At 35.5% G+C, this 13,495-nt stretch overlaps 1 protein-coding gene across 1 annotated transcript; it reads left to right on the top strand.

Moving 5' to 3' along the window:
• Nucleotides 1–873: 873 nt before the first annotated feature.
• LOC124157634 (trypsin-like) lies at nucleotides 874–7,627 on the top strand. Its single transcript, XM_046532534.1, has 7 exons — nucleotides 874–1,025; nucleotides 2,116–2,225; nucleotides 2,964–3,049; nucleotides 4,076–4,217; nucleotides 4,978–5,094; nucleotides 5,480–5,635; nucleotides 7,298–7,627. Exons 1-7 carry the CDS (start codon nucleotides 947–949, stop codon nucleotides 7,442–7,444), a joined length of 837 nt encoding a protein of 278 aa, XP_046388490.1. The 5' UTR covers nucleotides 874–946; the 3' UTR covers nucleotides 7,445–7,627.
• Nucleotides 7,628–13,495: the final 5,868 nt, after the last annotated feature.

Here is a 13,495-nt window from a genome sequence, read left to right as displayed (position 1 = left end):
AACACGAATGATACTTGTGTAGTCAAATGCAGAGTAACAGATCTTTCATAAATGTGCATAAGAAATCTTGTTTTAGTTTAGTGGAACTAGCAAATTTATTGTATTTTAAAATAATTATAGAATATACAGTGTATAAGTAATGTAACTTAAACCCCTTTTGGATCATTTAAGGATATTTTTTTAATTCCCGATCATGAGGTCTGAGAAGAAAAAGACGCACAATTTTCTCAATTTTAGTCTGTTCTCTAATTATTGAAGTAAGCGGGTCAAAACAACGAAGTTTTTCGTTCTGTCTTAAGAAGTGGGTTGAAGACGTTGATGTCGCTCGCTGCACCGAAAATCACAGTGGCCAATGCCATAGAATTAAAAATACTACCTCTGAAGATTCTCCTTTCCTCTATTTCTATCCTCAGGTAATACATAAACCCCTCTCTAGTTTTAGGCAGCATTCCTTTCCCCTGCTTTCCACCGAACACATTGAGTACCGACGTCCGCGGTGTAGAACTAGGTTTATATGGCGTCACTTTTCCAATGGGATGAAATTTTCAGAAATTTTTAAATTTATTACAGAGCAGTTAAATGAAAATCTTCGTTTCGCAAAAATATGCTTTCCTATCCACCTACCTAATCAGTTTCCATGTATCAAGTTGCGATTTATAGTGGGAGTGAACGATCTCAATAACATAACATGTTATATATCAGAGGAAGATCTTGATTGTTAACAAAAGACTTTAGGGATTTATTAAAACAAAGAATTTTCCACCTGGCTGTCATACAATGAATATGAGATTATTTTGTGTCGATACGATAAGATATAAAGCCAACATCGACACTCATGCATGGCTGGCAAACAAAAAAAATTATTTTTAGTTTACCTCTGGGAGTCATATCTATTCCCCTTCAATTGAGAGAATCGACCATCTTTCGCAGTTAACCTCAAGTCACGATGCTTTCTAAACGTGTTCAGGGTGTCTTCTTCACTGTAGGATTTTATTTGGTCCTAAACACGCATACTTTATCAATTGGTGAGTTCCTTCCATTAATTACAGTCCGTCATCGCGTTACCAATCCCTGGAGAGACTTCCACGATTAAGTGACTCTGTATTCAGATTTAGCAAGTACAGCTTCGCAGTATTCTCGAAATTCAGACTTTTGATGGCACGTAGTTATTTCTCTCCAGTCATGATTTTCTTCCTCGTTGTTTTTTTCCACTAGGTGAAGCCCTCAAACGAACGCTTCAATGGCCAAGTCGTGCATCAAAATCTTGTCCAGGAATAATTCTCATGAATGTGCTGGAGATACTAGGGTATCAGGAAAGCACCGTATCTAATTGTAGGTACGATTGCGTGAGGTAGCGTCCACGCTGTTTTATTTTGAAATGTTTCTTGGAAATCTCGGAAACAAAAAAAAACAAGGAGATCTCGTCAAATATTTTGGTTGCTAAATCCCCGCGGCTACAATTTCGCTATTTTTCTCTCGTAGGCCTTGAATTCTTCGGTTCTATCATTCCTTCATTTCGTGTTATTCACCAATGCCAGAGCCTTCGGGAAAACTGGGAGTGTTACAGCAAATTTGGATGAAACAGAGAAAATATCACTGGTAACCTCACTTCACTTAGTGATTCAACCCAAAGGTTGTTGAAGCAGAAGCTCACTATTGTGACAAACAATAAAAATCTAAAATTTTCACAAGCATTTTTAAATCAATTAACTGTTGGACTTCATAAAATATCGCATATTTTTTGGCCCTTTTTTTAAATTCATGACTGTTTCGCATCAAAACGGCTAAACTCGCCCCTCATTCTGAGTGCAGACAATAGAGTGTAGCTGAGGACAAAATCAATGGAGAAATGAATGGATTTTCTAGTAAATTCTCTGTTTCGGAACCGATTTCTTAAGTAAGAGTGTCATGTGATCCATCAGCGGCATAAAATTTGTTGCGCGATGCAAAGGAGACAAATATACTTGATAAAATCAGAATTATTTATAGTGCGATTATTAGTGCTCGTTAGGACTGCAGATCTTGAATTAGTTTTAAATAAAACGGAAAATAACATTTCCGTATCTGCTTTATCCAAAACTTATGTAGCTTATATATACGTTTACATCTTGACAGATAATAATGGACCACCTCTTCATCTGCGAACTAAGGAAGCCGAGAGAACGGATCCAATGCCATATATTGAGGGAGGAGATATAGTGGAAGGAAGGGAATTCCCATGGCTGGTAAGTACACGAGGTAGCTCGTGGCTATTATATAAAATTCACCATTATACATAGCCATGATAAAAAAATACAAGATAATCGTAGAAAGATTATTTAACAAAGCCATACTTCGAACGTTTGATTAACACACTTGGGCTTGGATAATCAGCCAGTGACAAACTTTGATGCTAGCTAGATAGGGCAGTGATTTTTGCTTGTGTTTTAATCAGATGATTGTGTCAAAGGTTTATTTTTTTTACCGTTTATTGGCAAAAAAGAAAGTTCCGTCAAAATATAGTTTTTACATGCAGTCATATCTTCTGAAAATCAAATACACGTTCTAATGCAACTGCGAAAGAAACCGATCTACGTGCACAACACTGATACTAAAATGTTTAATTTCAATAAGTGAACATTATTTTAATTGAAGGTAATCCACTCCGCGTATTTAACTATGTACACATTCTTCGTAAGAATTATGGTTGCGTCAGGAAAAAATTCTCTCTTCATCATGAAAAAAGCGATATCTTAAAAAAATATCTTTTTAAGTTTTTGGTAAAGCCGAAATATGCGTTGACGAAATTTTATAATGTCATAATCCCACTCATACGCGTTAATTATTGTAAAGCCAATTATTTTTGTCCGCCATTTTGGGCTTCAGTTATCCACTTCCACTGAAAGATTAAAATTTGGGAAAAGCAAAAATACGCAACAAAAAATTACGGCATGTCAAATTCTACGCTTTTTATCTTTTCCCAGGCTTCGTTGCGAGTTGGGGGTTTCCATTTCTGCGGAGCCAACATACTGAACTCTGAATGGGTCCTAGGTATGGCTAGCTGTATGTTGTAAGTAAACAAGAAAATTAATGTAACTGTAGCTTTTAACTTTCAAACACATACAAACTGTTTATCAACCATAAAAAAAACAATTGTTTAAGAATATATCACATACTTCACCTTGTAGGTCGATCTTAAATTAGGAGTTCTCCTTTTAACCTACCAGCGAAATAAAATTTGCTTTTTTAGTTTTCGATCACCTGGTACAGATACCACCAATGCATTTTCGCAAGCCCTATTACTAATGTGGCTGTTGAGCTTAAATCAACTCATCTTTAATCTTCTAACTAAATTTCTTCTCAAGACTCATACTAGGGTTGCTTTTTATTCATTCGGAAATACCATAATAAAGAGTAATCATATTACAGACTTTGGTTTTTTCAAAAATACCTCGAGATTTAAAAGACATATGAAGCCTAGCCCCCTCATTATTATTTTTATAACGGAGGGAATTATGTATTTGCGCTTTATAAGACGTGGTTTTTGCCTTGATGACAGTATGCAGAAGAATTTTTAAATCAGAAATTGCTTCCCATACAAAACAATAGTTGCTCGCTCTGAACGTAGTTGTACGTTCTACGTCATAGCCTAGATGCCATAGATGTTATATTTTACCATCATACATTTGAAAATGCGTTTCACTGTCTCAATTCCGGGCAACTGTGGCAATATAATATTTTAAATGATGACAAATAATACTTTACATTCGCACAAATTGTACTTTCGCTAGTATTACAAGGTGAAGTATAAATTATTAGTTGCATGCAGGTGCTCATAGAATGGTTATGGGTGATTACGATTTCTTTTATAAATATTCTCCTATGCTGTAGTGCACTTTTATTGCTCATGCACCCAGTAAGTCAGAAAAGATTATGACCATTTTCAATGTCAAATCATTTTTGTAGTACTGAATCTCTTACTCAACAGTAGTGCTGTTGAAATTTTATAAATACGAAATTATAGGATGAAATACATTTCTGTGGCAAATGAAAAGTGGTAAAACCCCTCTTATTAGTACACTCTTCTAATTTACAGTTACGGTTGGGACTCGTACTCTGTGCAGGTCGGTTCTAACACCTTGGATGCCGGTGGGACGATCCATGACGTAATCAAAGTTGTGATGCACGAGGAGTACAATGAAACCAACACCTGGATCAACGATATAGTAGTGCTAAAGGTGGGAGAACCTCTATTTTCTACGAATGAATTATAAAATAACTTAATCCGATTCATGAGATGGTACGTATCCTGAGTACGAATGGCTATGGCTTTAGCAAGAAATTTATTAATTCGCCGCAACTGATGGTAATTCAGTGCACGTGCTAATTCAATTAGTTTAAATTCAAGGTAATAATAGAATTCCTAGATAACAATTAACAACAAGAAGTAACTATAATGCAACTGCAGAATAAATTAACTGCCCTTAAAAAAGTAGTTAGATCAATTTAATTAACTCGGACGGCACGATAGTTTACTAATGGGTATAAAAATAATGTCAAATAATGAGGACGCGATGCTGCAATACAAATGGCATTTACCTTTTGTTTAAGTGAAATATTTTTGAGTGAAAACTAAAAGAAAATATCATGTATCATCATAGTAATTATTTATCACTGTGAAAATGCTTAAAGAACTACTACATACTTCACAGCATCTAAAAAAACTACTATGATGAGAGTAACGAACATCAAGCACTTGTAAATGGGCCTGCTTAAGCTTGGAGGAAATATCGTATTGGCAATTTAGAATTATTCTGCTGTAGAATGGATTTTAATGAAAATGATAAACTATAAATGTTACCAAATAGTCACTGAACGAACGTATTTGATAAGACATAGTTATCACCACATAGCTACTTTCTTACCTTATTCTTAGAGGATAACATTCCATCCTGCGTCCATTTACAACGAAATTAAGTAACTCCCATCACTATTCAGGTCAGCCCTCCAATACAAATGGGCGACGGAGTGTCTCCAGTCGTGATGGTTGAGCAAGGTGAGCCGGCTCCTGAAGGAGGTACACACGCTGTCATCGCCGGTTGGGGATCTCTCCAAGTAAGCGCCTCCTGCAAGTAAAATTTAGAAATATTACTCGCCAATTCAGTAGTTTTTAAAATACCACAAAATAGTTGGATTATAACAAAATCTAAAATGCTTATTTTATAAGAGCATTAAGAGTGGACAAGGAGAGAACTTACACTTTTTTAATTGGGAGGGGCAACCGGTTCGTTTAACAGCTAAGAGAAGCTTGCTTACCAACTGATATGCATTCTCTCGGCATTCGGTTACTTTTGAATGATTTTTTTAATTATTATCCTATTATTGATATTTCGTCATGGAAACGATGCGTATCGGATATTTTGGATGCATGGCCCATGAAAATTTGGCGCTGATTGGGAGCCGACCTATGCATGTTAATTTTTATGTTATTTATTTGCAGTTCCCGGGCCCTCCTGCGAATGACTTACATAAATTGGAAGTGCAAATAGTCGACCACAAAAAATGCGAAGAGACATACTCTCCAGTTCCGAAGAAAGTTATCTACTCCTCTCAGATCTGTGTCTCGGGCTTAGTCGACGGTAAAGACTCGACAAATGTAAGTATAAGCTGATACATCCCTTTTTACGACGGACTATGCAATATGTACGCTGGAGGTTTCAACCGAAGATCTATGCACTCGCTAAAAGACCCATAATCTTAAGAAGCTAAACTCAAATACGCAGAATAATTAACGGTTAACTTTCATGTATAACAAAGCCCGTTCAGTAAGCTTAAGCGCTCAGTGAGTTCAAATTCTTCACATAAATGTCAAAAACTCTTTGAAATAATTAAATATACCTTTAAATAGTGTTTCACCATGTCAACCATTTAAGCGTAGGATTAGGTGTAAGTCGTCTCCATACCTCGTCTAAAAAAAAGTATTTGTTATTAAAATGTTAAATTCTATTAGGCTTACGTCCCCAAAAATTCGATATAAAGAGGAATGACATGAAAAAAAATCAATTATTGTCTTCTTTGATAATAGCATGACCTAATTGTAGCTGGCATATATTTTTACCTCGCGGTGGAAATAAATCAATCATACCAGGAGAACAATTTAATCGAGAATAATTATGAACAGAGTATGAATAAAGGTTTAGAGTGGGGATGGTTCCATTTTGCTTTCACCCAAGGAAATTTGAAAGGATGTACGATGTTGTTTTAAAGGATGTACAATTGTACATGGCATACCGCGGTGCTGGTAATATATTTCTGGGAGCATACGCTGTTATATACGCTGCTGGGAGCAAATGGTGCTATTTATTACCAGTAATAATATCTGCAGTGGTAACTGAACTTAAATCATTTACACACACACACACACACACACGTTAACGAACGGGTTGATTGGATTTTTGAGACGCTTACGCGGCAGAGATTATCTCTCTCCAAGAATGTATCATTCATTCCGATACCAATGGCGATAATCCCTCATGGCAATGTATCACAAACTTGGGGCATGCAAGAAAAGCTACTTTGTACATATTGGCTTTTAAGTACTGCCAGGAATATTATCAGGTAATATTTAGTTATTTAAAACTAAGTAAATAAACTGTATTACGTAAGGCTGTTTTTTTATATCGCGGTGATTGCTGTTGTGGCCCTATATTGTTCTCGTTAAGGATAAATTTTTGAGCCCCTTTGTTCTCGAATCTGAAATTCTTTCCCTGATTTCGTCCAAAGTTATTGAAAAAAACTGATTGAAAATATGAAATCTAGGATTTCAGCGACTTTCAGACTGGTGCCCATCCTAACTGGTGCAATAGATTCATCACGCTAATTAAATAATCGTATCGATCTGTAATGTACCTTGCTGATCTTTGCTGCACACACCCTAGCTCATTGAATAAGTTTGTCTCATGGGGATCCCATGCACTAGATCATCAAAGACCGGTGATGTGTCACAAGTGAAAAGTATACTCTAAAAAGTATAACTATTTCTAAAGTCAGTCTTAGCCATACTCATAGCTATAAATACATGCGAAAAAATCCTAACAGTGGAAGAATCAACTTTTGCAATGCACTCCACGACCCAGGAGCATTTGACATGTTCCTCTTGCTCTATCATATAAAACCTTGAAGGTTAACAGATGAAGCATCAAGGCAACATAATTTAAATGGAAAATTTTCAATTATCAATCAGAGTAGATAAATTCTGTCCTAATATTAAATATATTACGGCGTGAACTACCTATCTTATTCCTCTCTATTTTTTCAGGGTGATTCAGCAGCCCCGCTCATTGTGAATGAAAAAGTGGTGGGCATCAACTCATGGGGTCAGATTGTCGGCCAAGTGGCGTGGCCAAATGTGTACACAAACTTGGCATTCTATATCGACTGGATAAACGAGCACATTAAAGAATGATCAATCAAACGAAGCCTGAAATCCTCAGCTTTCATCCGCCATTTTTATGCGCCATTAACAAGCTTCATCGTCTTCCACGTAAACCTAACTGAGAAAATAAGAAGAAAATCCCAAGCCAGCACCAGCATAAATTCAGATTCTATCCATCATTTTTTGTTCAAATAATAAACTACCACAGTTCTATTTATTGCATAATATTTATTTGAAAAAGTGCACTATTATGATGACCAATGTAAAAAATTGGGGTTTAGTAACCGATAACAGGGTCTATCTTAAACACAGTATTTTTTAAACTTAGAAATCAATTTTTGTGAGAAATTTCTAAACAGGAAAAATATCATAGTTTGACCCGTAATCCAGCCAGGATTCATCATCATCGCGTCGAGCGATGCATGGAAATGGAGAGAAATACAATTTATCCATCGTGTACCGAATTATGGAGAGAAAAATAGTTCGCTAAAAATATCATGCATGTTATACCGTAAATTTGATGATCATCTGAGAAAAAATTTTCATCAAAAATAAAGTTTGGCTGTACTTCTGTTACTTGCAATTATATATAGATACCAATACACGCTGAAGAATGAGGGAATTGGGAAGAAAGAAAATAGAATTAAATATTTTATTTGAATATAAGACATAAAAACTTTTTCTAAGCTCAGTCTCAGCCGTGCACATAGTGATAAATACAAGCGAAAAAACCCAAGAGTTGAAGAATCAACTCTTATAATACACTCCAGGAGCATTTGACATGTGAGTATAAATTGAAACTTTACAATCGGGGAAATCGTAACATTTATCAAACTTTAAGGGAGAGTATTTTAGCTGAACTATCGATGGAAATTAATACTAGGTAAAAGGGACTTGAAGAGCCATTTGTTTTTGATTTGAAGTTACTTAGGTTTTACGAAAAGATATATAATATTCGCAATGTTAGGACCGCATGATTTGTGATAATATATTTTGGAGAAATTTAAGTGCGGGTGATCCCACCTTTGAAAATCAATCTTATGTATTTAAAATTTGAGTAACATTTAAAATTATGTGACTACTTAACGTTTCAGTGGAAATTGCGACCTTTTTCAAATTGAAAGCAGTCAATGCCGCGAGATATGTCGTGAGAAATAGCTAGCACGATGGCGGCGAAGGTCTCTTAATTGTCGATGGGAGACAGCTGAGGGTACGTAATGAATGACATATGCGCAGGGATTGGTGCTTTAAGGCTGTATGAATGAATACTCAGAGAATACACACGATGTGTAATGTTCGATTCTATACGATTTCCATACATAATCAATAGCTAGCACTCTAATACTACAACAAAATTACGTTTCCCCGTAACATATTTCATTTTTAACTGATGAAAACTAATACGATGGGCAATTAGAAAAATGAGGTCATGACAATTACTCTCGATTGCAAATGATACTCCAACACAGCATTTTCCAGTCAACCGTGGATGACAGATATTTTATTTTTATTTTATATATGCACTGGAAATCAATGCCCCTCCGTACTGTCCGAGATTGATGAAAAACATCTGCTATAGCACGGGTCTATATATTTTTCAAAATTATTTGCGCCTTGAAATTTCGCTTGGAACGACTGGGAAGGTTTGACAGACCATAGGAGTAGGTAATATTTAAAAATTATATGTGACTGGTAAAAGTTTCCGTGGAAATTGCGAGCTTTATCAATTGCTGGCAGGAAATGCTACGAAAAATTTCGTGAAAAAGAGCCACTGTAAAATAACTAGGTGAACGCAAAAACCAAAGATTATATTTTCCTTTCAATTATATATAAATTCAGTTGTGATATCAATTCCAAATATTTCGTAATGGGTAAGAACTGTGTACCTTTCTGCTTTGCAATGTTGCTATGGTGTGCATACCTACATATTTTTATCATTTTCAGATCATGCTGATCACGGATTTTTGTTGATGGATTGGTTCGATCTTGGCGAGATATCACACTAGATGCAGTTTCATTTCACGCATAAAGCGATATTTTGTTTTAGAAATTCGAAGAATACATAATACAAGAGATAATACAGAATCCGCACGAATGATGGACTAAAACAGGATAGTAGGAGGAAACTTACAGATCTTTCCTAAAAAATCCTAAAACGTATGTACGAAAGAATCAACGATAAATTATCATGTCAGTGGAATGAATGTAATATAGAATAGACCCAATTACTTAGAGCGATGAGCAGAATCACTTTTTTTGGAAGCTGTACCTGCCATTCATATTTCACGACTTATATCAAAGTTCGCAAATATGTCACAAGAATATTTACAAAACAACCTCCGCATATTGCTGATGAATCATAATTATTTCGCCATTGAAAAGTGACAACAATCTGTATTCCGCAAGGGTTTCAACGAAACTAATTCGTCCTTCTAAAGGACACACTGCAATCATGCTATTCTCAGGGGTTTGTGATAATACTTTCATTATTGGTAAAAATTTTACGACAGACGTTTCCATAATAGCCCTTTTTTTGTGGTAATAAAAGGAGATTTTGCAATCAATAAGGAAATTTAGAAAAATAAGGAGTTATATGGAGAAAAAATACATAATTTCAAAAGAAAAAATAGTCTCGATTTCGGCATTGTGTTAATTTCTGATTGGGGTGAATCGCCAAAATATTTTTGGACTGAGCCCTTCCCATCGCTGTATAACATGTAAATAGCTAAGTGGAAAGATAACGGGGCCTCTACGCAGAATAAGAACTTCCTTATTACTCATATAATTATTCAAAGTAAGTATCGAGACTTTTCTGAGACCTAATTTAGTCAGTTTTTTTTTACGAAAAATGCGTTTTGATGTCAATTTACAGGCTGAAATACAATTTTTAGACGAAGCAAATCAACAACAGTTTTGTTTCCTTTGAAATTCGCAAAGGAAATGTTTTAAAAGAAGCGACGAGGCCAGGATTTGTACCACTATTCAGATTCAAGATTAACATGTTGTCGACAATGTGTTAGTTGACGGGTATCATTATATAAAGTTATAAAATAAAAACATATTTATTAGAAAAAGGTTTCAAGTCAGATAACACAAGAACGAGCGTTCGAGTAACCAATGAATCCTCCAACCCCTATTAAATTTACAAGAGGCAGCACTTAATTTAAAAGAGCCAACTTATCTATAACAGCATTGATGACATAAGGCATAATAAAATATTATGTTCCATCACACATTCATATGTGATTTTAAAACATTACTACCGATATAAAACATTACTACCGAGCGAGACCTGGCTTAAGCCAACCATCAAATCAAAGACTGTTGCTCTGTCTGACTATACATTATTCAGACAGAGAAGAAAAACGTGGAGGAGGAGTTGGTATATATGTGCACACCTCTTTAAGAGCTAAGTGTATTGGCCGTTCAACTAATGATATTGAATCCAAACTGGAGTTTATTGCTTTAGAAATTAGTTCCTTTTATTTAAAAATGATGATAGCGGTAGTTTATAACCCACCAAACTTATATAATCTGTCAGACTTAGAGTCATTTTTGACTAATAAGGTACCGATGTATGAAAGCGTGATAGTCATGGGAGATTTTAATATTAATGTAGCAAAGAAGTGTGTAAATAGTGATCGGTTGCTTAGTGTAATTCAAGGTAGTAACCTTAATATTGTTCCTACAGCTCATACCTGTCACACAAAGTCTACAAGTACTACATTAGATCTAATATGTGTTGACGAAGCCAAAAAAGTATTCTCCTGTTGGCAAACATCGGACCCTCCAATGTCTTTCCATGATCAATTGTATATTGTCTATAAGGTCCCTGATTTCACTCCAAAAACGGTCACCTATAGAGATTTTAAGTCATTCCATCAAGAAGGATTCATGAATGACCTTTACAAAATAAACTGGTGTCGTATCGGTGAACTCGACTCGATCGATGAAAAAGTGGAGACATTAAATTCTCTGCTCCTAGACACTCTCGACATTCATGCTCCCATTAGGACTGCTCGAGGTACTCACCCACCAAAACCTTGGATCTCAACAGAAATAAAGCTTAAAATTAAAGAAAGAAACATAGCTCGAGCTACGTTTAGACGCCACAAGGACCCGGTCATATACGCTGAATACAAAGAACTAAAAAAGCGAGTCAAATATATGACTCGTAAGGCCAAAAGCGACTACTTCCAAAATACCATTGGAATGCAGACTGGTACAAAAAAAATGTGGAAAACTATTCGTGATCTTGGTGTAATACAGCCAAAACATATGAATGTCATCAACATAAATCTAGATATACTCAATAATTATTTTCTATAAAAGAAATTAACCGCGAATACAATGTGAGCAACGTCCTAGAAGGTCATAAGAAAAACAATGTCTCTGGAAACCAGTTTTATTTCTCCCACATTTCTTCCTTATCAGTCACGAGAGCATGCAAAAACATCACGACAAGTGCAAAAGGTCATGACGAAATAAATATTTCCGCATTAAAGATGGCTCTTCCGGTGATACTTCCTGCGCTTCTAAATATTTTCGATGCCTCTCTGCAAGCAGCGCAATATCCAACTTTATGGAAACATTCCATTATACGTCCAATCCCAAAATGTTCTGAACCTACCAATCCGTCAGACTATAGACCAATAGGCATCATTTGCGCTTTCGCTAAGATTCTAGAACGTGTGGTATTTGAACAAATCAATTGGTTTGTCATTGATAACTGATGATGATCTCCCCGAAGTCATAAAACACTTTAAATACCATCTCTACGCTGATGATTTCCAGATATATTGCCACTCGTCAATTCCGGACTTAAAAACTACTATTGCTCTGATCAACGAAGACGTTGAGCGAATGGCATCCTGGACACTGAAAAACCACCTACGATTAAATGAATGTAAATCAAAGTCCATAATAATTGGGCAAAGCTACTTGCATGCTCAAATAGGCATTTTATCTCTGCCCAATATTCAAATCGGAAACTACACCATACCATATGAAGAAGTAATAAAAAACCTTGGTGTAACATTTGATAAACATCTTACTTGGAAGCACCAAGTACAAAGTACTAAACAGAAAACCCTATGTACATTGCACCAACTGTATAGATCAAAGAATATTATACCCCCAAAAATACGCACCATCCTTGTACAAACACTAATCCTTCCACACCTGGAATACTGCTCTTCCCTGCTTAAAAATATAGATGAAGAAAACAGCAACCAATTACAAGTGACAATGAACTCGACAATACGGTTGATTTTCGACCTCAAAAAGTGGGATCGAATTAGTAGTGCGTATGCCCGCCTAAACTGGATGAAATTCAAACAACGTCGCCTTTATCATCTCACCTGCCTCACATACAAAATACTTTCTTCCGGTAACCCGCCTTATCTGTACAAAAGATTTATTTGGAAAATAAATATTCATTTCATACCCACTAGAAATCACAACGTTGACATTCATATCCCCCACTATAGAACATCTTACCTCAATAAATCATTCATGGTTACAGCGGCTAGAATATGGAACTCACTGCCGGTAGAAATAAGAAATCTGCCATCAATACATGTATTTAAGAATAAAGTATACAAGTTATTAAATGATAGTTCATGGCAATTCCCAGTGTAACTAGCCATGCTGACGTGATTAAGTACTGATGTGATGAGGGGAGAATATATTCTGTATTCATGATATAATTTTCTATTGGTCCTACGTTTTTCTGTTACACCTAAATATTTTTCTTTGAATAAATTGTGATACTGTTTCAAATGTATTTAATGTGTCTGAAAATGTTATATGGCTAGATACCCGGATATCTTATTCATGATATCATTTTCTATTGGTCCTACTTTTTTCTGAATATTTTTCTTTGAATAAATTGTGATACTGCTTCAAATGTATTTAATACGCCTGAAAATGTTGTGTGGCTAGATACCCGGGTGTCCGCATTTGGGATGCAATTGTATGTATATGCTTGTATAGGTTTATATTTTGTTTCTGTTTTTAGTTTTTTTCTCTCTATTTTTTGCATTTACTCTCGTCTTGATGTAGTGTTTTTTTTTTCTTTGA

Source organism: Ischnura elegans, chromosome 4 (genome assembly GCF_921293095.1).
Source record: "Ischnura elegans chromosome 4, ioIscEleg1.1, whole genome shotgun sequence".
NCBI classification, from domain to species: Eukaryota; Metazoa; Arthropoda; class Insecta; order Odonata; family Coenagrionidae; genus Ischnura; species Ischnura elegans.
This window is presented reverse-complemented; position numbering and strand designations above follow the sequence as displayed.

What these genes read in the sequence shown, in the direction of transcription:
- LOC124157634 (XM_046532534.1), top strand. Translation starts at nt 947, where the DNA reads ATGCTTTCTAAACGTGTTCAGGGTGTCTTCTTCACTGTAGGATTTTAT. An exon ending in ACGATATAGTAGTGCTAAAG is followed by an intron (nt 4,218 to 4,977) that starts GTGGGAGAACCT and finishes ATCACTATTCAG; the next exon opens with GTCAGCCCTCCAATACAAAT. An exon ending in ACGGTAAAGACTCGACAAAT is followed by an intron (nt 5,636 to 7,297) that starts GTAAGTATAAGC and finishes CTATTTTTTCAG; the next exon opens with GGTGATTCAGCAGCCCCGCT.